At 57.9% G+C, this 27953-nt stretch overlaps 6 protein-coding genes across 7 annotated transcripts; 1 reads left to right on the top strand and 5 right to left on the bottom strand.

Annotated features, from left to right (window-relative positions):
* On the top strand, positions 1-1477 carry TBX10 (T-box transcription factor 10). Its single transcript, XM_052695602.1, has 8 exons — positions 1-7; positions 151-334; positions 409-510; positions 584-755; positions 836-991; positions 1078-1145; positions 1222-1268; positions 1347-1477. The coding sequence occupies exons 1-8, from the start codon at positions 1-3 to the stop codon at positions 1475-1477; spliced, it is 867 nt and encodes a 288-aa protein (XP_052551562.1).
* Positions 1478-1528: 51 nt separating this feature from the next.
* Positions 1529-7643, bottom strand: TCIRG1 (T cell immune regulator 1, ATPase H+ transporting V0 subunit a3). Its single transcript, XM_052696358.1, has 20 exons — positions 7538-7643; positions 6769-6912; positions 6150-6228; positions 5840-6069; positions 5657-5751; positions 5127-5253; positions 4968-5050; positions 4761-4854; positions 4467-4679; positions 4048-4198; positions 3832-3971; positions 3447-3604; positions 3292-3382; positions 3094-3212; positions 2768-2981; positions 2510-2626; positions 2326-2436; positions 2115-2235; positions 1857-2028; positions 1529-1768 (listed from the first exon to the last, which is right to left on the bottom strand). The coding sequence occupies exons 2-20, from the start codon at positions 6883-6885 to the stop codon at positions 1687-1689; spliced, it is 2514 nt and encodes an 837-aa protein (XP_052552318.1). The 5' UTR covers positions 6886-6912; positions 7538-7643; the 3' UTR covers positions 1529-1686.
* Positions 7644-7781: 138 nt separating this feature from the next.
* NDUFS8 (NADH:ubiquinone oxidoreductase core subunit S8) lies at positions 7782-9409 on the bottom strand. Of its 2 annotated transcripts, none has more exons than XM_052696420.1 (7): positions 9323-9409; positions 8900-8947; positions 8748-8813; positions 8508-8597; positions 8262-8434; positions 8063-8191; positions 7782-7990 (listed from the first exon to the last, which is right to left on the bottom strand). In XM_052696420.1, exons 2-7 carry the CDS (start codon positions 8937-8939, stop codon positions 7859-7861), a joined length of 630 nt encoding a protein of 209 aa, XP_052552380.1. In that variant the 5' UTR covers positions 8940-8947; positions 9323-9409; the 3' UTR covers positions 7782-7858. The 2 variants fall into 2 exon arrangements, with proteins under 2 accessions (XP_052552380.1, XP_052552379.1); XM_052696419.1 differs by having other exon boundaries at positions 8900-8950; positions 9323-9401.
* Positions 9410-9564: 155 nt separating this feature from the next.
* LOC128087102 (aldehyde dehydrogenase family 3 member B1-like) lies at positions 9565-13419 on the bottom strand. Its single transcript, XM_052696380.1, has 10 exons — positions 12882-13419; positions 12291-12471; positions 11554-11664; positions 11360-11480; positions 11121-11206; positions 10920-11001; positions 10437-10823; positions 10198-10364; positions 10010-10109; positions 9565-9803 (listed from the first exon to the last, which is right to left on the bottom strand). Exons 2-10 carry the CDS (start codon positions 12450-12452, stop codon positions 9607-9609), a joined length of 1413 nt encoding a protein of 470 aa, XP_052552340.1. The 5' UTR covers positions 12453-12471; positions 12882-13419; the 3' UTR covers positions 9565-9606.
* Positions 13420-14015: 596 nt separating this feature from the next.
* On the bottom strand, positions 14016-20541 carry LOC128087100 (aldehyde dehydrogenase family 3 member B1-like). The gene is made up of 10 exons (XM_052696377.1): positions 19997-20541; positions 19636-19798; positions 18319-18429; positions 18096-18216; positions 17923-18008; positions 17551-17632; positions 17009-17395; positions 16622-16788; positions 16382-16481; positions 14016-14323 (listed from the first exon to the last, which is right to left on the bottom strand). Exons 1-10 carry the CDS (start codon positions 20074-20076, stop codon positions 14130-14132), a joined length of 1491 nt encoding a protein of 496 aa, XP_052552337.1. The 5' UTR covers positions 20077-20541; the 3' UTR covers positions 14016-14129.
* An 83-nt stretch (positions 20542-20624) lies between these two features.
* LOC128087099 (aldehyde dehydrogenase family 3 member B1-like) lies at positions 20625-27825 on the bottom strand. The gene is made up of 11 exons (XM_052696375.1): positions 27656-27825; positions 26905-27043; positions 26444-26606; positions 24549-24659; positions 24346-24466; positions 24139-24224; positions 23822-23903; positions 23280-23666; positions 22824-22990; positions 22635-22734; positions 20625-21164 (listed from the first exon to the last, which is right to left on the bottom strand). The coding sequence occupies exons 2-11, from the start codon at positions 27027-27029 to the stop codon at positions 20971-20973; spliced, it is 1536 nt and encodes a 511-aa protein (XP_052552335.1). The 5' UTR covers positions 27030-27043; positions 27656-27825; the 3' UTR covers positions 20625-20970.
* Between the last annotated feature and the right edge of the window lie 128 nt (positions 27826-27953).

Here is a 27953-nt window from a genome sequence, read left to right on the forward strand (position 1 = left end):
ATGGCAGGTAAAAGGCAATCGGGTGGGATAACGCCGTGCTACACTGGGGACCCTCAGCTGGAGAAGGATGCAATGGGTGGCTGAGGGTGCATAGGGTGGCTTCCAAAAGTGGGGTGCAGGAACCTCAGCCCCTATTGCCCCCCTCTACAGCCTTCCTGGCCATTCCCAGTGAGGGCCTCCCTGCAGGCAATGCTCCTGGGTGGGCATGTGAGGGACCAGGGGCCAGTGGCAAGAACCGCCGCGTGTGCCATGCCATGGCACGGCTGGAGATGGGCAACCTCTGGGAGGAATTCAACCGTCTGGGCACCGAGATGATCGTCACCAAGGCAGGCAGGTAGGGATGGCGGTGGGTGCCGGAGGGGTGATGGGGCAGGGGGGGCACCCCTGTGGTCTCCCCCCTCCCCGCAGGAGGATGTTCCCCACCTTCCAGGTGAAGCTGTCAGGGTTGGACCCATTGGCCGACTACGTTCTGCTGATGGACTTCGTGCCGTTGGATGACAAGAGATACCGGTGGGGATGGATGGAGAGGGATGGGGATGTGATGGGCACATCCCAACGGTGCTGAGCCCCCTTGGCTCCCCAGGTACGCCTTCCACAGCTCGTCCTGGCTAGTGGCTGGCCGTGCTGACCCAGCAGCTCCTGGCCGTGTCCACTTCCACCCTGACTCACCAGCCAAGGGTGCGCAGTGGATGCGGCAGATCGTCTCCTTTGACAAGCTCAAGCTCACCAACAACCTCCTGGATGACAATGGCCACGTGAGGACATGGCGCTGGGGTAGGGATGGGGGGCACCTGTGGGGTGAGGATCTCACCACCCACTTTCTGCTCTATCCCAGATCATCCTCAACTCCATGCACCGCTACCAGCCCCGCTTCCACGTGGTGCTGGTGGACCCCCGGCGTGACAGTGAACGCTTCGCCCACCAGAACTTCAAGTCCTTCAGCTTCCCAGAGACCCAATTCATGGCAGTGACGGCATACCAGAACCACCGGGTGAGTTGGGGAAGGGAGGGGGAGGACAACGGGGTGCCCCCCAGCCCATAGGCCCCTGATCCCACTTGCTCCCCTTTCTGCTGCAGATCACCCAGTTAAAGATCGCCAGCAACCCCTTTGCCAAAGGGTTTCGGGACGGCGAGCCTGAGCCATGGTAAGACGCCCCCCTCCTGCCACAGTGCCACGGTGACAGCCACATCCTCAGCACCCCACTGCCCTCCCTCTTGCAGGTGTGGCGCCACGCTGTCCCTCCCCCAGGCCACCACGCAGAACAAAGGTAGGGGGGCCAGAGGCCGTGCTGCCCCCCCGCTGCTCCCCTGCAGCCATGGAGCGCTGGCTGCTGTGCCCCCCCCAGGTTTATCTGCACCCCACTTCCAACCTCTCCCCTACCCACCCCACAGTGTCTATGTGGGGGCCAAGCCCCGTGCCAGCCCCTACCCCCTCCCTGCCCTGCAGCCAGATGGCTTTGGCTATGGGCAGCAGTGAGAGGTCCTCTCTGTACCTCCCCCTCAAGGACTTGCACACAGGGGACACAAACAGGGAGCCGGGGGCTTTATTTACTGCAGAAACCTCTAGGCTTGGAAAAGGAGAGGACGGGGCCAGGGAGCATGCATCCAACCCCCCCCTCCCCCGTCACATGGCACTGGGGGGTCCCAGCAACGTGGAGCCCTCCAGGTCCATGTGGCATAGTTCAGTTACTCCCAGGGATCGGGCGAGAAGGTGAAGGGGCACAGCTTGTAGCCAGCACCCACGTAAAACTTATTCTGAAACTCCACCCTGCCAAGGAAGGAAAGGAAAAAGGCATGCTGAGGGCTGGGGAGGGGGGAGTGCGGGGTTCTGTCCCCTCCGTATCCACTAGGCTCACCAGTGCAGGCGAAGGGCATGCAGGAAGGCGGAGAGCCCCTCCATCACCAGCAGGATGGCCATGGTCAGCACGGCGAAGGCGGCAAAGACGGGCACCAGCACGACACCACCAACGTAGCTCAGCCCCACAAAGCCATTTCGCATCACCATGGTCCACAGCACCTCAGAGAGCTCTGCCCATGGGGTGGGGGACATATAGGGGACAGTGAGGTTCAGCTCAGCCACTGGGGTGGGTTTGAAGGGCACAGGGGGCACTAACGCGCATGGGCAAGGCTGAGCGCCCAGAGCCGCAGGTAGGACGCGGTGTTGGAGATGCAGCCCAGGCAGTACTCGATGGTGTGGATGGCCTGATGCATGAAGACCTCGGAGAAGTCCATGTGCTGCAGGGACAGAGGTGGGATGCTGTGTGTTGGGCAGGTGGGAGGGGCAAAGACACCTGACCCCCCTTTCACCAGCCCCCTGCCCCTCACCTTGGCATCAGGGCCGTGCCCCTGACTCTCCACATCTTCCTTGGTGGCATTGACAGAGTTGCCGGCCTCCTGCCCTTCCAGTAGTGGCTCTTGCTCCACCGCGGCCGCAGGCTGCATGGGGACATTAGTCCTGGTCAGGCCCCCCAACCTCAGCCAAGACCCCCAACCTCATCCTCAGCCTCACCGGGATTGAGTTCACCCTCCGCCTGTGCTGCTGGTTGTACAAATACAGGGGTGTCCCCAGGAGCAGGACAGGCACCGACACCAGTGCCAGCACCACCAGCACCATCTGCACCGGCACCTGCAGCACACAACAATTCAGGGTCTCTTCCAGCACTGGGACACCCAACATCCTACACATCCTGAGCAAATGGAGCTGAGGATGTCCCCCCTCGTGACACTGGGACATCTCAGTCTTGGTGGAGTGTCCCAGAGATGCTACCTGTCCCCGGTAGAGCGGAAGGTTGTCAGCATTGGAGGTGAAGAGGAACATATCGATGAAGTGGATGAGGATGCTGGGAGCCACCTGGGAGTCGGCGGCGCTGAACTTGACCCACTTGTAGAAGATGAGGAAGACAAGGTAGCCAAAGAGGGCCAGCAAGAAGACCACCTCAGGTAGGAGCTCCAGCACCAGCCGGTGCCACTGTCGGAAGTGCCTGAGCAGGAGTCAATGATGAGGTTTGCACTCAGCTCAGCTCCGACACAGGACCCTGCTTGCCCACCCCATCCTGCCACCATTTCCTTAGCATGATCCAATGGGGGACTCACACGTGGTTGAAGATGCCTAGCAGCACGCCGAAACCCATGTGCACGATGCCCAGCACCACTGACATCTTCATTTTGAAGGAGTTGAGGAAGTTGAGGTGGTTGGTGGCTAAGCTCCAGATCTGCCGAGGACAACATGAGTGAGATGCCCAGCCACTCCAGCGAGGGTCCCATCCTGCCTTTCCCCCATGGGATACTGACCGGGTCAATGCCAAAAGGATAGGGCCCTCGGAACACACCAGTGACATTGGGGTCCAGGGTGAGGGATTGGTGGGTGGCGAGGTAGGCAGAGCTGTGGGCAGAGCGAGGCGTCAGTGTGGGCAGGACCAGGGTTACAAGGAAAAATGGGGACCCACCTCCAGGAGGAGTGGTTGGCCATGGTGGCCACGCTCCAGGCCGAGGGGAAGATGACAGTGGCTTTGCTGAAACACTCATTGTAGATGAAGCCAGTGTAGATGGAAAAGGCCCCCATGAGCAGGATGAGGTAGCGTCCCTTGAAGAACATCTGCCAGATCTGGGGGGGGGAACAAAAGGTGGCTCCCATGTCCCACACCACTACCCCCAGCCCACACTGTTCCCAACCCACACCACCCTGCCTAGAACTTCAATTTGCCTCAAGCTGGCCCTGTGCCACAGCAAACTCACGCCTCCAACCTGATCCTCTACCTCCAACCCCTACACCCAATGCTTGCCCTCTACCTCCAACCCAACCAGCCCTGCCGCACACCATGTCTCACTCACCTCGTTGCTGCCCTGCTGCAGGCTGGGGCTGTTCTCAAACAGCACCATCCAGAGGGCGAAGAGGAACATGAGTAGCCCATGCCCCACATCCCCAAACATGATGGCAAAGATGAAGGGGAACGTGATGATGGCATAGGGGGCTGCAAGGCACAGGGACCATGTCACACAGGGCCCCGTCAGCACTGGGATGCAGTGGGGGGACACGATGGTCCTTACCAGGGTTCACCTCCTGGTAGCTGGCCACCCCATAGGCATCCACGATGCTCTGGAAGCCAGCAGTGAACTTGTTGGTGCGGATGAGAGTTGGGGGGCTCTCCAAGGTGGGGATCCTCTGCACGAAGCACTCCACACTTGAGCCACTCTTGTACTGTGGGGAAGGCATCCAGAGCCTGACCCATGGCACCCAACCCACGGCCATGTTGGAGCAGCGTGGACGCCAAGTTTGGGTGGCAAAGGGATTCAGGGCACCAGGAGTGGGGGATAAAAACTCTCCCCACAACATGTACCATCACGTACCACCTTTGACACTGGTGGGAGCACACCATGCAGCTCTTGACACAGGAACATGGTTTAACCAAAGCAACCTTGGCAAGAGGACAAGAGCCAACCAAGCAACCCCACAAGAGGACACGCACCGATCCTTGGCGCAGGGCTTCCTGCACCTGGGTAAGGTCCTGCACGGGACACCAGACCTCAGCAATGAGGCACTTCTCGGTGACATCCAAGCTGCACTGGTTGAGGACGAGGTAGATGGCCTTCATCTTCTGCACCTGCACCCGCCAGGAGGGCAGTGCCAGCACCACCTTGTCCAGCACCTGTGCCAGGTACTGCTCTGTCTCCTCCAGCACCTGTGGGCACCCAAACGGGGCTCAGGGACTTGGAGTCCCGGTGTGGCCTCCCTATCCCCCAGCTCACGGTGCCCAGCTCACCACACTGAGGTCCTGGATCTGGCTGACCAGCCCATTCAGCGTGTCGGCCCGGCTGGCCTCGCTCTCCGGGTAGGGGTACACATGGCAGTGGAAGCTGGGATAGATGGACATTGCCATGTTGAAGGCTGCTGCTCCCTGGTACTGCAGCGGGTCTCACTAAATAAAGCTTTTTTTGTGAGTCCAAACGATGTGGGGCTGCTCACTCACCAGTCTGAGATCTTGTGGATCTTCTGCCCGATCTGCTCTCCCCAGTAGGAGATGAGGAAGATGACCCAGGTGACATTCTCACCCTGTGGACACATAGGTCACATCAGCACCAGCTTGTCCCATCTCCCTTTCCCACCAAACCCCTGGTGCCACAGTCACCGTGTTTGGGTCCTCCAGGGGCTCAGGCATCTCCACAAAACTGGCCACCAGGTAGCCACGGCAGGCTCGCCACAGCAGCCGTTCAAAGGCACTCACTCTCCACGGGTGGATGACACCGGTCACAAAGCTGTGGGAACGCAGCATTGAGCACTGGGATGGGCGCTGCTCTGCTGTGGCCATGCCCCCACCCCATGGCCTATTCCCAACCTTTCTCCTACAGCTTTGCTTACTGTCCCTGATGCATGGCCCATCTCCAGCTCTTGTCCTTGAACCACACCACTGTCCCACAGGCCCATCTCCAAATCGTCTCCTACGGTCATATCAGAGCCCCATGATCCACCTCCAACCCTCATCCCACAAGCCATACTGCTGCCCCATAACCCATCTCCAAACTTCACCCTACAGCCATAAAGCTGCCCCATAGGCCCGACTCCAACCCTCATCCTACCACTGCCACAGGACCTATCTCCAACCCTTACCCTACAACCACCTCTGCCCCACATTTGCCCCACACCCCCAGTTCTACTCACTTGATCTTGCGGTCAAGGTGGTGCTGCACAGAGGGGTCGAGCAGCGGCTCGTGCTCAGAGAACGCCCGGCTTGATGTCGGCGAACCAGGGGGGCCCTGCAGTGTCGGGGAGCGCAGAGAGGAAGCTGTGGGTGACGGGGTGTGGGACAGATGTCCCCTTGGTCTGGTGGGTCCCGGCACCCACCGGCATGCTTGTGAGGCGCTGGCCTTCACGCAGGACGTGCAGGTATTGGCGCAGGTCCTGCAGGCGCCCTCGCAGGGCAGCGCGGTTGCGGCTGACCTCGCGCAGCTCCCTCGCCAGCTGCTCTGATTGCTCCTGAACTCGTAGAGCCTCGCGGGCCACGGGTGCTGGAGGGTTTTCGGTGCACGGCCCCAGCACTCGCCCAGCCCCCTGCAGCTCCTGCTGCAGGAAGGCTGCAAGAGGAGATGTGGGAGAAGGGATCAAGGGGAAGGACCGCCCCCCCAACCCAGCTAACCCCGGGTTCAGCACTCACTGAAGGTCTTCTCCATCTCCTCGCAGCGCCGCACCTCGCCCACAAAGCGCCGCTGGAAGGCGCTCACGTGGGGGTTCAGCTGGGGAAAGAGGGGGCACAGTCATGGCTGTCAGCATTGGGGTGCGCAGCAGCTCCATCAGCATGCACCCATTCCCAGAGGACCCAACCCCATGGCCCCTCAGCCCCCAAACCAGCCAAATGTACGTGCCCACAGCAACCCAACTGCTGCGCTCACAGTACCCACACCCATCCATCCCAATTCCCCTGCACGCAGAACACACCAAAGCACCCCAAACCTCTGCGCCCACAGCACCCACACTCACCCATCCCAATTCCCCTGCACCCAGAACACACCAAAGCTCCCAAGCTCAATATCCTGCATTCAGAGCATCCACACACACAGCATCCAAACCTACCCATCCCAATCGCCTTACACCCACAGCACTGCAAACCATCTATGCCCCATTTCCTGCCCCTAAACCCAATCCCCCACACCCAAACGCCATTGAGTCTCCCCCCTGCACCCGTGCTACCCAAGCCCCCAGCCCACCCTGCCCATCCCAACCTGTCCCACCACCCCAAGGCCATACAGATGGGGGTCCCTGCACCCCCTACATACATCCCTGAACTCCAGCAGCCCCCTCTCGCCCAGCTCACTGACACAGCTGTACGCCGAGGCTGAGTGCAGGAAGAGCTGCGCCAGGCAGACCTCCTCACTGCGGAACAGGGACCCCATGGCGGCCTGGTTGGGGGCACCCTGTGTCTGGGAGAGGAAGGTGAGCAGTCAGGGGAGGCTGCAGTAGGGGTGGAATGAGATGGAGACGGGACAGATTGGGGTGGAGATAGGATGGGTTGGGGCAGTGGTATGGGATGGAGATGGGGTGGGTTGGAGTGGAGGGATGGAGATAGGATGGTGGGGTATTAGATGTAGAAATGGGATGGAGATGGGGATGGGATTGAGGAATGCGATGTAAAAGGGTTGAGATGGTGGGATGGGGATGGGACAGGCTGGGGTAGAGATGGGGTGGGATGGGGAGATCCTGCCGCCTCTCCTCAGCCGCGCTGTCCCCACGGCAGAGCTGAAGGGCTGGGGCCAGGGGAAGTCACACGGCACTTCCCGGCTGAGTCGGCCGCGGTCACGCCGTTCCCGGCACTTCGCTTGCACAACGCTGTCCCACCCCCAACTCCCTCCTCCCCCCACCCTCCCAACTCCTTCCCCCACCGCTCCACGCGGAGCTCAGCTGCATCTGAGTCACAGCCAACGCGCCCCCGGCCGGGGGGACCGAGACCCCTCATCCCCGCCCCTCGGCCCCGGCGCCCGCCCCATGCTGTCCCTCCCTCCTCCCGGGATTCGCAGCCGTGAGCAACCCGGCACCGCCCGCTCCTACCCGGTGCTCGGTGGGGAGGGCCGGGCTCTTCCTGGGGGAAGAGGAAGTGCGGAGCCCGGCCCTCCGCTGCCCACAGGAACACGCCGGCGCTTCGGGGGCGGCACTCCGGCAGCCGAACCCGCCCTCCAAACCTCCCCAACGCTGGAAACTCCTCCACAAGGTGTCCCCCGCCCCAGTGGGCTGCAGCCCCCAGGACCAACGCATCCTCCCCCCGGCTACAGAATCAGACAAGGCAGGCACGAGCTCGGGCGTAGGAAAGGGCTGGTGGATGCCCACTTTATTAACGGGATTTGGGGGGCACACGGTGTGGTCTCCCCACCATCACCGGTACAGGTAATCAGCCTGGATGTTGGCTGCAATCTCAGCCTCCCACTTGTCGCCGTTGTTGAGCAGCTTCTCCTTGTTGTACAGCAACTCCTCGTGCGTCTCCGTCGAGAACTCAAAGTTGGGACCCTGCAGGGTGGGAGACATTCAGCAAAGGATGCTCAGGGTTCCCATGGCAGGTGGGTCCCGCTCCCACCTCACCTCCACAATGGCGTCCACAGGGCAAGCCTCCTGGCAGAAGCCACAGTAGATGCACTTGGTCATGTCGATGTCGTAGCGCGTGGTGCGGCGGCTGCCATCCGCCCTGGGCTCGGCCTCGATGGTGATGGCCTGTCCCCAAATACAATGTCAGAGAAGGGGGAGCCCCGGGAACAGAGGATGGGACACGGGGGGTGCTCACCTGTGCGGGGCAGACGGCCTCACAGAGCTTGCAGGCGATGCAGCGCTCCTCACCCGACGGGTAGCGGCGCAGCGCGTGCTCCCCACGGAAGCGTGGGCTCAGAGGACCCTTCTCAAAGGGATAATTGATGGTGGCCGGCTCCCGGAACAGGTAGCTCAGTGTCATGGCCAGCCCTGTGGGAGCACAGTGTCACCCCCAAGTGGAGCACGATCTCACCTCAGGGGTGGGACACAGCACAGGGCTCACCTCGGAAGAGCTCTGTCCACAGCAGAGTCTGCGCAGCACGGTCAGTGATGGACTTCATGTCCATAGCCGGCTCCTGGATGTTGACATACTCTGTGGGGGGGCACAACACCATCCTCACCCTCCACGGAGTGGGGGGACGGCAGCAGCTTCCGCTCTGTGGGGATGGTGATGGGAGGGGGATGGGGTTGGGAAGGGTCAGGGTTGGGATGGGATGGGGACAGGGATGGGGGGAGTACTCACTGTAGCACTCCCGGGGGGTGGTAGTGCTGAGTGCCCGCAGGTAGCACAAGGGGGGAACAGGCGGACCTGGGAAGGACAGAGTGGAGGGGAGGACGTGCCAGCAGCACGGAGCTGGCAATGGGGTGCAGGGTGGTCCCGGTTTGGCCACTTACCTGCCCGGGCAGCCCGGTGCAAGAAGCGTAGCGCTGCCATGTGCTATCCTGCTGCAGGAGATGCTCAGCACTGAGGGGGTCCTGGGCAGCCCCCCAGCACTGCTTCCCATAAGGGAACCCCAGGTGCCCCGCTCCCCCGCACAACACCCCACAGGAGCATCCTAGCAGCTGGGTGAGGGACCTGGGCGTCCTGCCCCCCCTCGCCCCAGAACACACACGGGACTTCCACCTCCTGCCCCCCACCCAAGAGAACCGGGTGTCCTGTCCACATTCACTTTCCCACAACACAAAATGGAGCCGAATTTCCTGCCCCCTCCCCACGCAAGGAAATCCCACAGCGCCCTCCCTTTGAGATGACATCTCAACTCCAAGCCTCCCCCAACCCCAAGCCCCTCCAGCCCCCTTTCCGCCCCCAGGCCTCACCTCCCCCAAGGACCCAGCCGTCCTGACCCCTGGCCCGCCCCCAAGGTGCAGTGCGCAGCCGCGGGGAGCAGCAGCGCATGCGCACAGCGGTGCTGGCTTCACCGGGCGGGACCACAGCCACATTTCGCACTCTATTGGTCGCTGCAAGCCGATTGGCGGCAGTAATAACCATTCGTGCGGGAGAAGGGCGAGCTTCCTCGCGGATTGGCTAGGGGACGGCAGGGCGGCGCGGCGATTGGTCAGGCGGAGATGAGGGCGGAAGGAAGCGTTTATTGAGACGGCGCTCAAAGCAGAGTGCAGGCGACGGTGCGGCGGCGGCTCTCCACGGTGGTGCGGAGCAGCGGCAGGCGGCGCGGGGCGTACGGCGGGTAGCGGATGTTGTTCAGCGCCTCCCGGCCGTCGGCACGGAGTAGGGCCGAGCGGAGGTGCGAGAAGGTCTCGAAGGTGAAACGGCCGTGGTAGCGGCCCATGCCGCTGAGCCCTGAACGGGGAATGAAGCCTCAGGGCCTGCGACGGTGCTTGGCCGCGGCACTGAGGGTGAAGGAGGACCTGGACCTGGGCCTGATAGACGGGGCAGAAGGATGGACGGACAGAGGGATGGGTGGACGGCCCAGCAGGTAGACAGGTGGATGGACAGACAGACAGGCAGATGGACAAAGAGGCAGGCGGAAAGACAGATGGACATACCGATGCCACCAAAAGGCAGTGAAGTCAGTGTCATGTGCATGATGGTGTCATTGGCACAGAAGCCACCACTGCTTGTCCGCTCCAGCAGCCGACGAACCACCTTGGATGGGGGAACGTGAACAATGAGCACTATGAGCAGTCACCCCACGTTGTCCCTGTGGATACTGGGACGTGCAGGAAGCTGCCACCTTTGTGCTGGATGAGAAGACATAGAGTGTCAGTGGCCGTTCCCGGGCATTGATGAAGGTGATGGCATCCTCCTCACTGGTCACTGTCAAAATGGGCAACACAGGGCCAAAGATCTCCTCCCGCATCACTGGGTCATTCTCCTGGACGTCCACCAGCACTGTGGGGGCTGCAGGAGCAGAGACAGGTCATCCCGCACCAGATCCAGCAAGGCACCCCCCCGCGCATGCTGTGCCCTCACCGATGTAGCGCTCCTTCTCGTCCGTCTGTCCCCCGATGGCCACACGCCCGCTGCGCAGCAGCGCCTGCACTCGCTGGAACTGTTTGTCTCCCACAATGCGGGCAAAGTCAGGGGAATTGCGGGGTTCGGGGCCGTAGAACTCTGTGATGGCCTCACGCAGAGCAGGCACCAGCCTCTCCCGCATCTCCACGCTGCACAGGACGTAGTCAGGCGCAACACAGGTCTGCCCCGCATTGAAGAAGCGTCCCCAGGCCACCCTCCGGGCCACGTTCTGCACATTGCAGTTGTCGGACACGTAGCAGGGGTTCTTGCCCCCCAGCTCCAGTGTCACCGGTGTCAGGTGCTTGGCAGCAGCTGTCATTATGATCCTGCCCACTGAGGGGCTGCCTGTGGACAAGGGTTGTAGTGTAAGCTGATCTTGTCCATTTCCTTTTGTGTCTCCTTGCCTTGAAGGTGTAACCAAAGCCTCCCCATGGGACGCACCAGTGAAGAAGATGTAGTCAAACTTATTCTCCAGCAGCTTGGTGGTCTCCTCCACTCCGGCAGTTACCACAGCAAAGCAGTCCTGTGGTTTAGGAGAATGATACAGGATACAACTCAGCTGTTGGGTTTTTTTTGTTTTTTTGGGGTTTTTTTTTGTCAGGATATAGAGGGACAAGAAGCTGTGGCCAGCAGCCTTCCTACCTTGTCAAGGTAGCTGGGCAATGCCTCGGCCACCAGCCTCTCCATGTTCCTGCTGATTTCGGAGGGTTTCAGTACAACACAGTTACCTGTAGGACAAGAGCTCCTTCCCAGTGAGGAGCTGGCTCTTGGGGAGCAGAGAAACCCACCACCATCACCGCCCTTGGGGTTGGGAACTCAGGTTGCCTACGTGGAGGTCCTGGTACCCTCGTTGGGTAGTAGGGATGCAGCCTCAGCCTTACCAGCAGCGATGGCCCCAATGAGGGGCACTAGGAGGAGGTTGATGGGGTAGTTCCAGGGCCCGATGATGAGCACTACCCCGTAGGGGTCCTTGTGGATGAAGGCCGAGTCCAGCTGTGTTGCCTGCAGCAGGAAGGAGATTGTTAGGGACCCACTATTCCAATCCTGCCCATCCCTGGCAGACGCCATCCTGTACCCAATTCTTGTCCACGTTCTCATCCTTCATCCAGGCACCCAGGTTGTTTAGCGTGTGGTTGAGCTCACTCCTGCAGATGGATATCTCAGAGAGTTCCACTTCGAAGGATGGCTGAGGACATGCAGGAAGACATCATGGTCACTACCATCACCCCACTGCAATGGTTTTCCTCCCAAGCCCCACGCTCACCCTCCTAGTAGGGTGTGGTGGCCTCAGTAGGGCCAGATGCCACTGTTGGCCTTGTGCTGTGAAGACAGGTGGCACTGTCTTCCATGTCTACCACATGCCACCTATGTAACAATGTGCTACCTGGCCCCATACCACTCTGTGCCACCTTGTTCTGGGGCATAGCAGAGACTCAGGTTTGGAGACACGTGTTTGGTATCTCAAGAGCTTTAGCTCCATTGATAGTAGAACAACACATGCAGGTCTGGAGGTGCAGATGGGCACAAGGAATTGAATTGCGCTCAGCAAAAGCTTCTGCAGAGCTGACTGAACCTAATTCTGTGCGATCAGGAGGCCTGCTTTGTGGTGTCCCATTGTGGGTGTCTCCAAAGCTGAGTTGAAGGTCACAGCAAAAAGCAGAGGCCACCTCTCCCCAAGCAACCATGCGCCAACCCCAGAGAGGTGCAGATGAGCAAAAGGGAGGAAACTGATGGAGAATAGATAGGAAAAAATGAGGGGGAAAAAGTGAAGGAAAGTCAAGCACTTCTCACCAGCAGCCCCATCCTTCTCACCTTGCGCATGTCCAAGGCAGTGGCCTCCAGGATGTCCTGCTTCTTCTCCTCCAGGAATCGGCCCAGGGCCTCCAGCTGGGCTGTACGGTATTCCAAGGGCCGTGTCCTCCCCGAGAGCCAGGCTGCCCGCAGGTGGCTCACCAGCCCTGCGTGGTCACTCATGGCACAGGGTGGCTGTGAGCTGGTGAGGATGGGAGATGTCACCCCCCCTGAGGTGGAGGAGAACACCCAGTGCCAGGGTGAAATCCACCATCATGTACCGAGCTCCTGTTGCAGCAGGCAGCGTATGCCTGGCCACAGAGCACAGCCAAGAGCAATGTGACCCTGTGCTGGGCAAAGATCAGGGTGCATCAGAGTCTGTCTTCATGCTCAAGAATGCATGTCTGTGAGTGTATTACAGATTGCTTGAAAGCATCACTGCTAAACATATATCAATGCACTTTTTAGGTTATATAGATTTCCCACTAGAGAAGTAAGCACATGGACTGTTCATCCATACACATAAAGTAAGTACAGACTTACAGCCATTCAGCCATACACACATCTTAGCTATTTATGATATTGGTGGCACAACCCTTGCCAAATCTCTACCTGGAGTCAATCGAAGACAGAGCAGCCTTTGGAGAGAGTCTGTGCTGTGGAGCGCAGTGTTATCCCGACATCCCTAGCAGGCTTCTGTCTGTCTGTCCAATGCAGAAAAGGGTTTGGATGTGTTTGTGCGAAAATCCGTCTAGGACAGATAAGGATCCGGAATCTTTATGCCTGATTTGCATATTGGGAAGTGGGCGTAGAGCACAATCTTCCTGCTTGAGTCTTGATCTGGGTTTCTTTGTCTTGCTGGCTACGCCTCAACAAGAAGGGCACCAGGCGAGCATATCAGAGTCATTCGGGCCTCCAGCCAAGCACATGGGAGAGGTCTCAGGTTCCACAGCCAAGCCAGCATCCACCTTCACCAGCGTGTTCCCTGGCTTGTCTGTCAGGTGAACCCAACAAGAAGTTTGGCTTTGTGAGCCAAGGCGCTGGAGTTTGGTTCTCACTCTCTTAAGGTACAGGATGGGGTGAGGAACAGGAGGCACACAGAACTGGGAGTTTCATCTGCCGACAGTCAGGCAGTCACCAGCCAAACCTCTCGAGCATCTTGACCCCCTTCTTTGGAAGCACTTATCAGCCTGTGCATAATAATCACTGTTTGGCCAGTGGACTTGGTCAGCACAAAGTTCACAGACACCAAGGTGAATAAGTGCAGTTATCTTTACTTCAGCAAGGTAAGTGAGATTAAACAGCAAAGGTAGAACGCAGCAATGCACTTAACCATTAGTACATGAGGATTGTGATTAAGAAAGTTATGTCACCAATTGCCTTCATACTTTACCTTCATCCAGATCTGTAGTTGCTGGGAGCCCAGTTGCAGCAATGATCTGGAGAGCCTTTCCCAGCAACTGGGAGGGCCTGTGTGGTGCATCTGCTCATAGGCGAGGGCTCCAACTTCACAAGGATCCAGCTGGGCATAGGTGGATGTGGGAGATATGAGAGGCGGTGGGAGATGCGTGGGACATGCCAGGAGACATGGGGGAAGTGGGAGTTGGGGGGCACTGAGGGCAAAGTGGGGCACCAAGAACTGGGGGCCACCATCTATAGTTGGTTCCACCCCCAAGCCCCAACTCTTTTCTTTTCTCCCATCCCAATGGCTACCAGCTCCGCCCCACTCTGATAGGCAGGTGGCCCTGGGTGTCACCAAGCCAGCGACAGGTACAGCGAGGCACTTGGAGTCTACAGACGACATTGATGGCTGGAGGGCCCCCGCGGCTGTGGAGGCACCAGGGCGGCCGTGGCGGTGCCTCAGAGCAGGAAGCATTCCCCCCGGCGCTTGACCGAGGTGGCAGCGCGGACCAGCCCCATCTTGTGGGCGCTGTAAGGGGGGTAGCGCAGGGTGTTGATGGGCTCCAGGCCGGTGCCACGCTGCAGGCAGCCGCGGTGGTGGGTGAAGGTGTCGAAGGTGAACTGGCCGTGGTACATCCCCAGACCGCTGGACCCTGCAACGCACAGCACACAGCGACCCGCGGCCGGTGAGCCGAGGAGAAGCGTGGGGAGGGCTTGGGAGGGCAGCGGGACAGAGAGCGAGGGGTGAAGGGGCCCCCAACAAGGCTTCTGGGCTCCCGGGTGGGGTGAAAAGCTCCCGGCCGCACTCGCAACCTCAGTGTCACCGTTTGCGTTCTTTAGCCCCAGCGCAAAGCGCTGTGCACCGGGCGAGGCTCAGAAAACGTGGGCAGAACAATACTTTGGCAGGGCATCACCTCCTCGCTAGGAGGAGCTGTGTCCTCGAAAGCCTCTGAGCCGAGGCGGGCAGGCTGAAGCCTTTCTGCTCATACCGCTGCCTGGGGCAGAGGATCTCAAGTGCCGCCTCCTTGCTGCCCTCGTGCCGAGGAGCTGGGCTGCTCCCAGCCTCATGTGGTTCTTCTTCACTTAAAACTTTTGATAAACAGGTTTCATTTCTTTGTCTTTCTTTCTTCTTGCACTGCAGCTTCCTCCTTCCCCTCTCAAGTTTCTGTTCTGTTTTTGGCTCTAAATGCAGCAGTGGAAGTTCCTGGTCCCAAAACCTCAGGTGGTGCCAGAGTGGCTCAGAGCAGACAGCAGCAAGCAAGAGCTTCCATCAGCCCCACTTACCTACTGCAGCATCTTCTCTACCATGAGTACAGCCTCCCCAAAACACCCCCTCAATCTATGAGGTCGTGGTGATCTTTCAAGGTCCCTTCCAACCTTCAAGGTCCCTTCCAACCTTCCTGTGCTGTTGTTCAGTGGTGGGTCCTACTCAGCCCCAAGAGGCAGGGAGATCACTGAGCCAGCTGAAACCTCTTCTGGAGAACAGGAGCTGGCAGTAAAGCTCATCCTCAAGCCTGGGTGTCTCCATCATCTATACTCCTTCATCACCAAGGAAAAAGCAAAGCGCTTCTTGCTAATATGTTTGCTTTTTTTTTTTTTTTAACCTAAATAGAATGGGTCAGAAGAGTGACGGTCCCAAAGTGCTGTTTCTGTCCCTGAGCTGTGAAACCACATGTCACCGGGGTGTTGTGGTGTTCAGGAGTTTCCTGGGACTTAAGGAGAACTTGAGTAAGTGCCCTTCTGGCTTAGCAAATCCTCTGATCTGGAAACAGATGGAAGCTGGGAGACCTTCTGGAGGTCCACACGTGCTCTGCCCCTACTCATACATCTGCATAGGGTTGTGATAGAAAAGAATGCAGAACTGGACCCAGCTTTGCCTGTGCAAGACTTCAGAGAAAGAAAGTGTGGGCAGAAAGCATCTACAGTGGCTCAGAAGTCAGCCGGCACATAGGAGTGTAGGACTTACAGTGGATATGCACTTCCTTCGTGTCGTGAGGGATTCCTTGCACAATGTTTGGAGTTCATCAAATGCAAATCTAAAAGCACTGCCTGGTGGCCAGGATACATACAGAGGAGACCACAGCGTCACAGGAAATAGGGCAACAGCTGCCTTTTCCAGGAGGAAACCCCCAGCAAAAGGGTCAGAATAAGATTTAGAGCTTTTCAGGGTCTGCCAAAAATCTTTGCAAAAATCTTTGTGTGGAGCAACGAGAAGGACCACCAGGAGTTGCACATTCTTCAGTGATTTCTCAGTTCTGAGATGGGATGATGGTAAATGCTTGTGAAGCTTTTCCTTGGCATGTCTCCAGATCCGCATGATCTGGATTCAGTGCTGTCTATACCTCAAGAGCTTTCTGCAATATGTGGTTTCAGGTGCTTGCTGAAAGGGACTTCATATGCTTAGGAATTCATAGGAAATTGTACTGTATTCAGACCTGCAGCCCAAAATGAAGATCCTTGAAAAACTAGATAGTCTAGAGATATTCCTCTGCTGGCGCTATCTCAGATTTCCTACTTCTTAAATAAGACATCTCCACATACATAAGGAATGCTGCCTGGGACAGCAACCACTGAGAGAAGAAAGCTTTCAGTGCTTTTCACACACCGTGGCTGCAAAGCCGTGGAGCTCAGCCCTGGGAGCTGAAGCCAAGGGTGCTGGTGGGACAAGCTGGGGGCTCACATCTGCCTCAAGCTTGGAGGCTTGGACCTACCGATACCACCGAAGGGCAGCGAGGTCAGCGTCACGTGCATCAGGGTGTCGTTGCCACAGAACCCCCCACTGCTCGTCCTCTCCAGCACTTGGTTCACCTCCTGGAGGGAGCACAGAAGGGGACATGGTGCTGATGCCATGACCCCAGCTGCAGAGCCATCCTGCAGAGCCAGGGCCAAAATCCTTCAGCCAAAATCTTTGGTGAGGAGAGTTGGCCAGATGCACAGCCAGGGCTCTCTACCTTGTTGTCAGAGGAGAAGGCATACACAACCAGAGGCCGTTCACAGCTGTTGATGAAGTCAATGGCTTCATCCATATTGGCCACTGTAATGATGAGCAGGATAGGGCCAAAGATCTCCTCCTGCATGGCAAGGTCAGAGGGCTTCACATCCACCAGCACAGTAGGGGCTGCAAAGAAAGAAACCTGAAGGTGTCAGCCACGCCTGGAGGTTGGGGATGATATCTTGATCTACAGTGCACAGGTCCCTCCTCTAAGGCCAGATGCCTCACCAAGCTGCCATGCAAACTAAATGTCCCTTCTCTCTCCTCTCTGGCTGCAAGACCCTGTCCAAAATCCACACCACCTTATGCAAGGGTGAGCAGGATTATCTGAAATTCAAGCCCTCACCAATGTAGCGCTCCTTCTCGTCCGTCTGTCCCCCAATGGCCACACGCCCGCTGCTCAGCAGCGCCCGCACTCGCTGGAACTGTTCGTCCCCCACAATGCGGGCAAAGTCAGGGGAATTGCGGGGCTCAGAGCCGTAGAACTCTGTGATGGCCTCACGCAGAGCAGGCATCAGCTTCTCCTGCATCTCCACGCTGCACAGGACGTAGTCGGGCGCAATGCAGGTCTGCCCCGCATTGAAGAAGCGTCCCCAGACCACCCTCCGGGCCACGTTCTGCACATCGCAGTTGTCAGACACGTAGCAGGGGTTCTTGCCCCCCAGCTCCAGCGTCACCGGTGTCAGGTGCTTGGCAGCAGCCGTCATTATGATCCTGCCCACTGAGGGGCTGCCTGCAGAGCAGAAAGGGATGTGTCACGGCAGGGATCCCTCAGGGCTGCAGGCTGGCCTGGGGACGTGGCACTGCAGGGAGCCAGGGCCGCAGGGAGCACAAGTGCCCCCATATCCCAGCACGAGGCAGGGCTCAGCTCTGGCCCTCAAGACGCACCGGTGAAGAAGATGTAGTCAAACTTGTTCTCCAGCAGCCTGGTCGTCTCCTCCACACCAGCAGTCACCACGGCAAAGCAGTCCTGCAGAAGAAGAGGAGGGGACCCTCTGTGTCGCTCTGTTCCCGTCCCCACTATCAGCACCCTGGATGAAGTGCTGTGTCTGAGTGAGCAGTGGGGCAGCCAGGGGCTAGTTCTGGGGAGCACAGCCATAAGGAACCCCATGCTTAGGAGTGCGTAATGGGTGAGAACAGGTGCACGTCTGCATATCAAGGAAGACTCAGAGGTGGGGAGTATAGGAACAGCTCGGCATACACAAGGGGCGGGAAGAACCCTGCCATGAGGCATGGACAAGGATGACATGGGCTTCTTACTTTGTCCAAGTATTTGGGCAGCACTTCCTCCATGAGTTTCTCACTGTTCTTTGTCAGCTCTGAGGGTTTGATGATGGCACAGTTACCTGGGGGGAGATTCAACCAACAATGTGTTCCCCAGCCCTGGCATGTGCTGCCCGCATCCTGTAAGCAAGGGACGGGCTCAGCCTCACCAGCAGCGATGGCCCCAATGAGGGGCACCAGGAGGAGGTAGATGGGGTAGTTCCAGGGCCCAATGATGAGCACTACCCCATAGGGGTCCTTGCGGATGAAAGCCAAGTCCAGCTGCGTCACCTACAGGAGCACATTGGTGTGGGTCAGATTCCACCTGAACAGCCCTCTTCATGCTCTGGGCTTTCCAGCAGCCCACGCTGGCAAGTTCCTTTTCTCCCTTACCAGGTTCTTGTCCACATGCTTGTCCTTCATCCACCGGGACAGGTTGTTCAGGGCTTCATTGAGCTCGTTCTTGCACAGAAGGACCTCAGAGAACTCAGCCTCGAAGGGTGGCTGGGGGTGCAGAGCACTGTGCCCATCACTGCTTCCATGCTTTCCTGCATCTCTCACACCCATCTCAAGGGGCTTTAACACTGCTATGGGTACCCTGCCAAGGCTCAAGGGGAGCAACAGCAGCAAAGCAAAAGCTTTGAGGTATCTTCAGAGGAGGCTGTGGAGCAGAGCCTGAGGAGATGGGGCTGTCCAGAAAGAGCAGGGATTTGGAGAATCCCTAGACCCCAGGAGGTGCACAGCTCCAGGACATTCTGAGGACACTAAGTGGGGAGGGTATTTGCAAGTATCATGTGGATTTGCCAACTTCTGAGCATTGTTTGGAGAGACGGGGCTGGGCAGATCTTTGGTCACACTCCACCCCATCGTACCTGTGTCCTTACAGCCATGTGCCTTTACCTAGCTGCTGCCATCAGTGGTGTTTTGGAGACAACCATCAGCAAGTTGCTGCTAATTCAGTCTTGGGCTCCTCAGCAGTGCTTCCCCATTTCAAGCACTTCTCTTATGTACAAGACCCCCCCAAGTCCCTGGGGTCCCACAGCAGCCATGGGAAAGGGGTGAAATGAAGCACCACTCTGCATCACCTTCCAGCACAAGAGCTGGTGTTTACAAATGAGGAAAGGCTGCAAGGATGAGCAGTTGTCCAAGGGGAGGTTCTGAACTGAGGTGGGGAACAGAAGATGATGAACCCTACATAGTGCTCATGGTGCAGGTGAATGAGCTGTCCCGAAGTGGGGAGGTTCAGGCTGGGGGTCTGGAGCACAAGGACTGGGTCTGCTCTGCCCCATTGCTCCTGCTGGGAGCACCAGGGAGGGAGCAGAGGCTGGGGAGGCAGTGGTGCCAGGGATGCAGTCAGGATGGGGTGCATTTGGGTGTGATGGCTTGACCAAGCACCAAGCAAGGTGGAGATTGGTTTCAAAGGGAGAGAGCAGGGAGAAAATGATGGGAGCAAGGGATGGATAAATATGTCCAAGTGTTTCCCATGACCCCAGCCATTCTTTGCAGGCAGAGGTTCTGAGGACGAGGGTTGGCAGTGTCCCCTCCATGTTTGCTGGACTCCTGCAGCCCCCGTGGGCTGCTCCTGATAGAGACGGGGTATGGTTTTCTCCTTACTGCCTCTATGTGCACCCATGGGCTCCATGCCCAGGGCAGAGCTCCCCAGCCCTGCCAACCCCTGGATCCTCCATTGCCCAGCCCTGGGGACCTTACCTTGCGCATGTCCAAGGCGGTGGCCTCCAGGATGTCCTGCTTCTTCTCCTCCAGGAATCGGCCCAGGGCCTCCAGCTGTGCCATGCGGTACTCCAAGGAGCGTGTCCTCCCTGAGAGCCAGGCTGCCCGCAGTTGGCTCACCAGCCCCACATAAGGGTTCTCACTGCAGGGATGGGGGCATCAGGGAGACCCCATCAGGGAGACCCCATCACAGCCCTCTTTGGGTGCCAAGGCACAGGGGCTCTGCATTGCCCCAGCACAACCCAGCACCTTGCAGCATCAAGCTGGGGTGGCCAGACTGTCTGGGCGCCTCCTGCCTCCCTTCCAGCCCGGCTGCTTGTCGCCTTCCCTTTGCTCTCACCTCATGCTACCGTCATCCCCACCAGCTGTGCCAGCCTCACCATCCATGGGCTGCCCGGGATGCTCAAGGGGCTGCTCCATGCCGAGCTGCGTTCAGGAGCCAACAGCTTCAGGGAGCAGCGAGGAGGAGCACGGGGCTGCACAGTACACCTTCCACAGCTGTTTGGCCTGATGGGAGCCTTACTCAGAAGGGGTGGCTTTGGGGAGCCTGCTTAGCACCCCAACACTGCAGCTGTGTTCCCGCTGAGCACGCGCTGCGTATCTCTCTGCAGCAGGGACTCCACCGCCAGCTTCCTGCCCTTCCCCTCAGCTCCTTGCGTCACTGCTGGCTGCGCTCCAGCCCAAACCACTCAAGATGCAGGACAGAGAGCGGTAACCTTAAAGCTGTGCCCCTGGCACCACGGCAGCAAGCAGAACAGCCCTGCCCTGCCTCTCGGGTCCGGCCCTGGCGTGGGGCCTCAACCCAATGTCCCTGCAGCTCCTCTGGCTGCCCCCACGGCTGTATCACAAGTGAGGGTCCCCTGCCCATGGTGGGATGGCCTGATGGGGAACGAGGGTGTCCAGGTATGGTGCAGGGATGCAGGATTAAGCTGTGAAGGCAGTGGAGGGATGAAGTGAGGCCGCAGAGCTCAGTGCAAAGTCTTTACTGAGGGCAGAGTTATACACAGAGAAAAAAACAGCCAGTAGGAGAGTATCGGAAGGTCATCTAAACAGAAATGAGATAGGGCTAATTGCCGGTCCTGAGCAAGCAGGGCACTATTGCTCTACCAGGAGGAGAAGTGTGGGGTAAGAACAAGGAACCGTCATCATTTTAGATGTGTCACAGCACACAGCCCTGAGCACAGGAAGCTGGAGAGGAGCAGGCACACAGGAGGGGTCAGTCCCCACTGTCCAGCATGCATCAGGGTGGTAGTGCGACACAAGACGTGGCACGGGTTGGATCCTGGTCAGTCCGTATGTGGCACAGGGCCTTGCTCAGAGCAGGGTGCACATGCCCTTGCGCTTGATCTCAAAGGTGGCAGTCATCAGCCCCAGCTTCTGCTGGGTGTAGGGTGGGTAGCGTGGGGAGTTGATAGCCTCCAGGCCCATGTTACGGTGCAGGCAGCCGCGGTGATGACTGAAGGTGTCAAAGGTGAACTTGCCATGGTATTTCCCCAGACCACTGTTTCCTGCAACAAACAGCACAGGTCCAGGCTTGCTATGGGACTCCTGCCCAGCTCAAGCACCATAGGCACAAGGGAAAGACACTCCCGGCTTTTCTCATGCCAACACAACGGCCAACGCGGTGCAGCACCTTTTGCCCTTCCCCATTCCTTTTCCAGCCCCACCAGGGCTCAGTCGCTCCGCACTAGCTGCTCCCTGCAGCTCACCATTGCTTGCTGCCCCAGCTGCAAACTTCTGACCAGTCTGCGCCTGCCTACATGCTCACGAGCTCTTCAGAAAGCTTTGCTGGGCCGCATTTCCCCAGTTTCCCCCTTGATGTGGGGTCCTACCATATCTACCCATGGTCAGGAGCCACCAATCCACCTGGAACAAAGAGCTCCAGGAAGAAGCTCCTCGTAAAAATCAGAGGCCATTGGCCACGTTGGTTCCCAATTCCTGTGGCTGACTTAAGCTGGAGGTTTCACGTCATGGTTAATAGCTTTGGCAAATGTCATCTCGGCTCTGGTGAATTCAGGCCCTCCACCTGATAATTTGAGGCAGTTTCTCTGAATCATTTCCATAAAGATAAGTTACGACACAGGAACCACCACCAATTGTTCCTTGATCTGCAATTAGGCAAGGAATTAATTCTGCTTTGCTGTTGTGCTGTCTTATTATGGCTGAATCAGCTGGCAGCTCTGACGTGCTGAGCAAGTGGAGTCTTTTTCCCAGAATAATCTCCACAATAGAGAAATTCCAGGGAAGAGACCACAGGATTGAGAAAGAACTCCGGGGAACAAACATCACAGTCATCCTGTATTTCAGTGCTCACCCCTGAGCATCTCATGGTAGACAGTGCTACAACCAGAGCTCAGCAGACCTTTTGTCAGATGAGAAAACAACTGCTATGTGCATATAAGCTCCTCCAAGGGCAAAAAACTCTTCCCCTTGACTGAGGAGGACCTTCCTATTAACACAAGCAAATTTCCCAAACATTTATAGATGTTTTCCTTCTAATATTTAGCCTTAAAATGCAGAATGAATGTACAAACTGCCTCCTGAGTGATGTTAAGAGCTGCAATCCAGCACCAAGCTGCTGCAAGAGGAAAGCTCCCCTGCCTGAGAAGCACAATGCTATGGATCTGCTCCCAGACAAGGAGCAGCAATGGACTGAGCAAAATCACCAGCATTTGAGGAGCATTCAGGTAAACCTCACGCTGGACAAAAGCCCAACCCTGGCACAGAATGTGGGCAACTCATTCTGCTCAGAAATACCAAGGAAATACCCAAGTGGTACAAACTTCCCTATATTTGATGAGGCATTTTTGCTGACACAGTGGATCACGGGGAGAAGAAAACCTGCAGTGCCCCACATGCACTCAGCAGAAGCAGGGCTGCAAAGCCCCAGAGATCAGCCCGAGGGAGCTGAAGCCAAAGGTGCTGGTGGGACAAGCTGGGGGTTCACATCTGCCTCAAGCTTGGGGGCTTGGACCTACCAATACCACCGAAGGGCAGCGAGGTCAGCGTCACGTGCATCAGGGTGTCGTTGCCACAGAAGCCCCCGCTGCTCGTCCTCTCCAGCACTTGGTTCACCACCTGGAGGGAGCACAGAAGGGGACATGGTGCTGATGTCCCGCTGCCCCAATTTCCCTCCTTCCCTTTTCTGCCCTGTGGACCACACGCACCTTGCTGTCGCAGGAGAAGGCGTAGATGGCCAATGGCCGGGGCCGTGCATTGATGAAGTCAATGGCTTCATCCATGTTGGCCACGACGACAATGGGCAGGATGGGCCCGAAGATCTCCTCCTGCATGGCGGGGTCAGAGGGCTGCACATCTGCCAGTACTGTGGGGGCTGTGAAGAAGGAGAAAGGAAGCAAACAGCTCACTGTACAGGCACAGGTGTTCACATCAGCCCCGGCTTGCCAGGGACCTGCTGCTTCACAGGTTCCTTTCCCAAACAAAGCTCATAGAACCACAGAAACATAGTCACCGAATTGTAGAATATCCCAAGTTGGTTTTGAGCCCTCCACAATCTCCCCGTGTATCTGTCTGTGGTCCCTGTGGTCATGGCTCTGCTTCCGTATCTCACATCCCCCTGCCAAGCACTTCCTTGCTCCCCACACGCCAAACCTCCTCCTCACCGATGTAGCGCTCCTTCTCGTCCGTCTGTCCCCCGATGGCCACACGCCCGCTGCGCAGCAGCGCCCGCACGCGCTGGAACTGCTTATCTCCCACAATGCGGGCAAAGTCAGGGGACTCCCGTGGGTTGGAACCAAAATATTCGGTGATGGCCTCACGCAGAGCAGGCATCAGCTTCTCCTGCATCTCCACGCTGCACAGGACGTAGTCGGGCGCAATGCAGGTCTGCCCCGCATTGAAGAAGCGTCCCCAGACCACCCTCCGGGCCACGTTCTGCACATCGCAGGTGTCGGACACGTAGCAGGGGTTCTTGCCCCCCAGCTCCAGCGTCACCGGTGTCAGGTGCTTGGCAGCAGCCGTCATTATGATCCTGCCCACTGAGGGGCTGCCTGCAGAGCAGAAAGGGATGTGTCACGGCAGGGATCCCTCAGGGCTGCAGGCTGGCCTGGGGACGTGGCACTGCAGGGAGCCAGGGCCGCAGGGAGCACAAGTGCCCCCATATCCGAGCACGAGGCAGGGCTCAGCTCTGGCCCTCAAGACGCACCGGTGAAGAAGATGTAGTCAAACTTGTTCTCCAGCAGCCTGGTGGTCTCCTCCACACCAGCAGTCACCACGGCAAAGCAGTCCTGCATGTAAAAGGAAAAATCCCTGTCAGCATCTGCCTGGGCCAATCTGTCCCTACCCCCATTAGCAGCACCCTGAGCTGCGTGGATCACAAACACTGGCTGATCATGGAGCAGGCATCACAGCACCCTTTTGCAGGGCAGCCGTGATGCTGGCATGTGCAAAGAGGTGTGATCAGGGGTTGGAATGCCCTGGCCACAGGCAGGGGTAATGACAGGGACAAGGAGAGCTTCTTACACTGTCCAGGTAGCAAGTCAGCATTTCAGCCACAAGCCTCTCAGTGTTCTTGGATATCTCTGAGGGTTTGATGACCACACAGTTACCTGGGGGGAGACGGATAGAACGTCAGAGCAGCCCAAACTAGGGACAGAGAGCCCATCCAGGTCCCCTCGCCTGCATCCTCCAGGCAGGAGATGTGCCTGGCTTTGTGCAGCCTGGCCTCACCAGCAGCAATAGCACCGATGAGAGGTACAAGGAAGAGGTGGATGGGGTAGTTCCAGGGCGCGATGATGAGCACCACCCCATAGGGGTCCTTGCGGACAAAAGCTGAGTCCAGCTGTGTGACCTGCAAGAAAAGCACCTCAGTGCTGCTCCTGAAGCAGCTCTGCCCCTTTGTTGACCTCCCACTTCCAGAGCTTCTGCCCTACCAGGTTCTTGTCCACGTGCTCGTCCTTCATCCAGTGAGACAAGTTGTTGAGGGTGTCATTGAGCTCATTCTTGCAGAGGAGAATCTCAGTGAAATAGGCCTCAAAGGATGGCTGGGGACAGACATCAGTGTCAGCATCACTCCAACATCAGAACCATCTCCTCCCACTCGCAGATCTCTCCCCTTCTGCCCACAAAGGCAGAGCAGAAGAAGCTATTAAGGAGAAGCTATTTTAAGAAGAAAGAGCTATTAATCTTGCAGCTACTGGGGAGTATCACGGCCACCAACATTTTATAACAGTTGGTATTTGGTCAGAGATTAAAAACAATATTTGATGTCTTTTGAGCATCGCTGTGCACTGATACCATTGCCCTTGAGGCCACAAGTTGATTCCTCGGGAGCTGGAGGCAGAGCCTAGTGCCTTATTCCACTGCCCCCGCACAGCTGCTGGGCTCAAAGCTCTGCATTGTTCCAGCAGGAACGCGATGAAGACCAAACACTTTGTGACTGCCCCACAGAACAGAGCTGAGCTGTACAGCACCAGGCAGGAAAATCCCTGCAGCTGTGGGGCTCCTGTAGCGAGCCGGCACACGGCCAGGCCGGGCAGGTTGGGTGAGACACAGGGAGGAAACAAACCCAGCAGGTTGCTCCCAGATACGCCATCTCCACACGGTGACTAAAATCACGGTGAGCTGGGAGCGGCGCAATTCTGTGGAGGCATTTCCTGCCTATGCAGGTCCTCTCCATTGACAGAAGCACGGCAGAGTCAGTTTGTGATGGAGAAGCATGAGGACATGAGGAGTTAGCTCAGCAGGACGAACTTCCCTCCGTCACCACACAGGGCAAAACTCTTTGGTGCTGAGTTATTTGCAGAGCCTCCACTGTGATAGCCTCCAGACCACAAAGCATCTCTGGTGGGAGCTTTCCTTCATCACAGCAGGAAAACAGGGGGGAAAGTTGAGTTTGTGACCCCTCTGCTTGGAGGCTCCACCACCAAGCCCAGCCCAGGAGACCTCCCTGGCTCCTCAGCGTATCAGCTGCGTGGTGAAGCAACGGGGCTGCTCTCAGCCTGGGCGGCTGGTTGCACCACCGGAGGATGAGGAAACTGCTGGTGAAGATTAATGGTGGCCATTAAGGGTTCTGATGGGACAGAAGTCTGGTGTATGAGACATTAAATCTGAGGTCACTCTTCCATCATCGGGAGAGAAACGGGCGAGGCAGCCACCTCAGATACGTAAGAGCAGATGAATTGTCCATCCAGCTATGAAGACCTGACTGCATAACAAGCACGTTAGTGGGCAACCGGTTCTAATTATGTACAATTAGGAGAGACGAACAACGCATGTTGAGTGTCAGTGCTTATCAGCACCTGTCTGAAGCTGAAGTTTCTCACCTCAAACAAACAAGGCAATTAGAAGCATGGGATTTTGAGATGCTTGAGGCCATCTGCGGGCACAGCCACACACAGATGCAGCTCCAACCCCTCAGAAACCTTTTCTAACAATCTCTGACCAAATTGCACAGCACACCAGGAAGGGAAAAAGTGACCATAGACTGAATTTGTACCCAGTGGGGAGGCACCCTGCCTCCTTGACAGATCACTCTGGGGCTCTTGGGGTGCCATTGTCCCTAAGGTCCTAGCTTGTGCCACAACACCAAGCCAGCAAGATCAACCCCTGCATGGCTGGTACATGGGAGGAATGTGCAAGATCAGCTCCTTGAACAACACCAGTAATCCCTGCTGCAACCAGGCATGTGAGGAGCACCCTTGACTACAGCCTCTGCAACCAGGACACTGCAGAAGTGACATGGAGCTACTCAGGGACTTGGCACTCTGAATGCCCCACAGCAGCGTCATATAGGAATGCAGGACCCCAAGATGCCGACTCCTCTCACCTTGCCCATGTCCAGCGCAGTGGCTTCCAGGATGTCCTGCTTCTTCTCCTCCAGGAAGCGGCCCAGGGCCTCCAGCTGTGCCACACGGTATTCCAAGGGCCGTGTCTTCCCCGAGAGCCAGGCTGCCCGCAGGTGGCTCACCAGCCCCGCATAGGGGTTCCCGCTGTGGGAGTGGGGACGTCAGGGGTACCCCAGCCCTCTCCCAGTCCTCCGTGCTGCAGGTGCCAAGGAGAGGAGCTCTGCGTCCCAGCCTCATCCCACACCATCTGTGCCCTCCCTCAGAGCTGGAGCTCCCTGTGCTCACCTTGTCTCCAAATTCGGCTCCCCAGGATCCCACTGTGGCCTGGTGCCTGATGGCTCCTCATGTTTGTCCCTTGCATCCCAGCACCTTGCAGCACCCACACCCACACCCCTCCATGCCACTGCCCCATCCCCTGCTGTCCCCAGCCCCTCGCTCTCACCTCACAGTGCTGCAGACCACTGGCCCTTTAGGGATGGCACCAGCTGCGCCGGCACTGCTGCTCAGCAGGCTGCTCTTACCACAGCCTGGGGGCTGCTGCACGGGAAGCTGGAGGGGCTGCTGCATGGTCTACACGGGCCCTGGGGAGAGGTATGGGGATGGTAAACTTATGCAAGTGCTCTTCACTCCCCCAGTGGTGTGGGGTCTGCAGTCACTGCAAGGAAGCCTTGGAGATGCAGAGCAGCCACCCCGCAGCACAGCACCATGTCCACAGTGGCCCTTTGAAGGCAGTTGGGTCCTTGAGGACTTCCAGACTGAAGCGTGAGTCACTCCAGTGTGGCTGCCTGAGGCCCTGAAGCATCCAGCTGAAGATGCCTGGAATTCCCATACCCTTCCCCCCTCCCCGGATGGCCTCCAGCCACAGGATTGCCCCACAGATGTGGGGTCGGTCTTGAGGATCCCAATGCAGGGAGGTATCTCAGGATGGCCTGTTGGGTTCCCCACACACCCCACTACAGGGCAGCACTGGTACTGCCCCAATGCACCAGTGGGCATAGTATCGCTCCCCCTTTCAATGAAGACTTGCCCAGACATGGCTAGGGGGCCGGGGGCAGGGGATACCCACAGCCACACATCCGTTTCTCTGTCCCTCTCCATACCCAACGCATCCACCCTCCCTCAAGGGAACCCACAGAAGGCAAAGTCCAACCAAGGGGCAGCCAAGTGCCACATGGGGGCCCATAGGTACCTACCTGTGGGGCTGAGCGGTGGCTGCAGGAGCACAAAGCTGGGTTGGCGCTGCTGAAGCTCAGGGTGGCCCTCATAAATGCTGTGGGGCAGGTGGCCTGGCCACATGTCCAGGGGTGGGCAGAATAATGCCCCGCCTCCATGGGGTTGGCAATAAGGAGAGAGCAGCCCGCCTCCACGTAGCTGATGTTGGAATGGGGTGGGACCGGGACCTCCCAGTGGGATAGTGGAGCTGGGGAACAACCAAACCATCACTGTGAACCCTGACCCACAGATACCCCACAGAAACCGCTCACTCTGCTC

Source organism: Tympanuchus pallidicinctus, unplaced genomic scaffold (genome assembly GCF_026119805.1).
Source record: "Tympanuchus pallidicinctus isolate F22 unplaced genomic scaffold, pur_lepc_1.0 scaffold3, whole genome shotgun sequence".
NCBI lineage: Eukaryota > Metazoa > Chordata > Aves > Galliformes > Phasianidae > Tympanuchus > Tympanuchus pallidicinctus.

Excerpts from the sequence above, each read along its gene's own strand:
- NDUFS8 (XM_052696420.1), bottom strand. The coding sequence starts at position 8,939 with ATGGCAGCGCTACGCTTCTTGCACCGGGCTGCCCGGGCAG. Across the intron at positions 8,598-8,747 it reads CACCCCCCGGGAGTGCTACA|AGTATGTCAACATCCAGGAG; the intron begins GTGAGTACTCCC and ends GCCCCCCCACAG. Across the intron at positions 8,435-8,507 it reads GTGGACAGAGCTCTTCCGAG|GGCTGGCCATGACACTGAGC; the intron begins GTGAGCCCTGTG and ends GTGCTCCCACAG.
- LOC128087102 (XM_052696380.1), bottom strand. The coding sequence starts at position 12,452 with ATGAGTGACCACGCAGGGCTGGTGAGCCACCTGCGGGCAGCCTGGCTC. Across the intron at positions 11,002-11,120 it reads TGCCCAGCTACCTTGACAAG|GACTGCTTTGCTGTGGTAAC; the intron begins GTAGGAAGGCTG and ends CCTAAACCACAG. Across the intron at positions 10,824-10,919 it reads TGACTACATCTTCTTCACTG|GCAGCCCCTCAGTGGGCAGG; the intron begins GTGCGTCCCATG and ends CCTTGTCCACAG.
- TBX10 (XM_052695602.1), top strand. Across the intron at positions 335-408 it reads ATCGTCACCAAGGCAGGCAG|GAGGATGTTCCCCACCTTCC; the intron begins GTAGGGATGGCG and ends CCCTCCCCGCAG. Across the intron at positions 1,146-1,221 it reads GACGGCGAGCCTGAGCCATG|GTGTGGCGCCACGCTGTCCC; the intron begins GTAAGACGCCCC and ends TCCCTCTTGCAG.
- LOC128087100 (XM_052696377.1), bottom strand. The coding sequence starts at position 20,076 with ATGGAGCAGCCCCTTGAGCATCCCGGGCAGCCCATGGATGGTGAGGCT. Across the intron at positions 18,430-19,635 it reads CCGCCTTGGACATGCGCAAG|CCACCCTTCGAGGCTGAGTT; the intron begins GTAAGGTCCCCA and ends CTGCACCCCCAG. Across the intron at positions 16,482-16,621 it reads CCTTCTCCTCTGACAACAAG|GAGGTGAACCAAGTGCTGGA; the intron begins GTAGAGAGCCCT and ends TGCTCCCTCCAG.
- TCIRG1 (XM_052696358.1), bottom strand. The coding sequence starts at position 6,885 with ATGGGGTCCCTGTTCCGCAGTGAGGAGGTCTGCCTGGCGCAGCTCTTC. Across the intron at positions 5,051-5,126 it reads CCCTGGAGGACCCAAACACG|GGTGAGAATGTCACCTGGGT; the intron begins GTGACTGTGGCA and ends ATGTGTCCACAG. Across the intron at positions 2,627-2,767 it reads TTCCGCTCTACCGGGGACAG|GTGCCGGTGCAGATGGTGCT; the intron begins GTAGCATCTCTG and ends TGTGTGCTGCAG.
- LOC128087099 (XM_052696375.1), bottom strand. The coding sequence starts at position 27,029 with ATGCAGCAGCCCCTCCAGCTTCCCGTGCAGCAGCCCCCAGGCTGTGGT. Across the intron at positions 24,225-24,345 it reads CATCGGTGCTATTGCTGCTG|GTAACTGTGTGGTCATCAAA; the intron begins GTGAGGCCAGGC and ends GTCTCCCCCCAG. Across the intron at positions 23,904-24,138 it reads TGACTTGCTACCTGGACAGT|GACTGCTTTGCCGTGGTGAC; the intron begins GTAAGAAGCTCT and ends TTTTACATGCAG.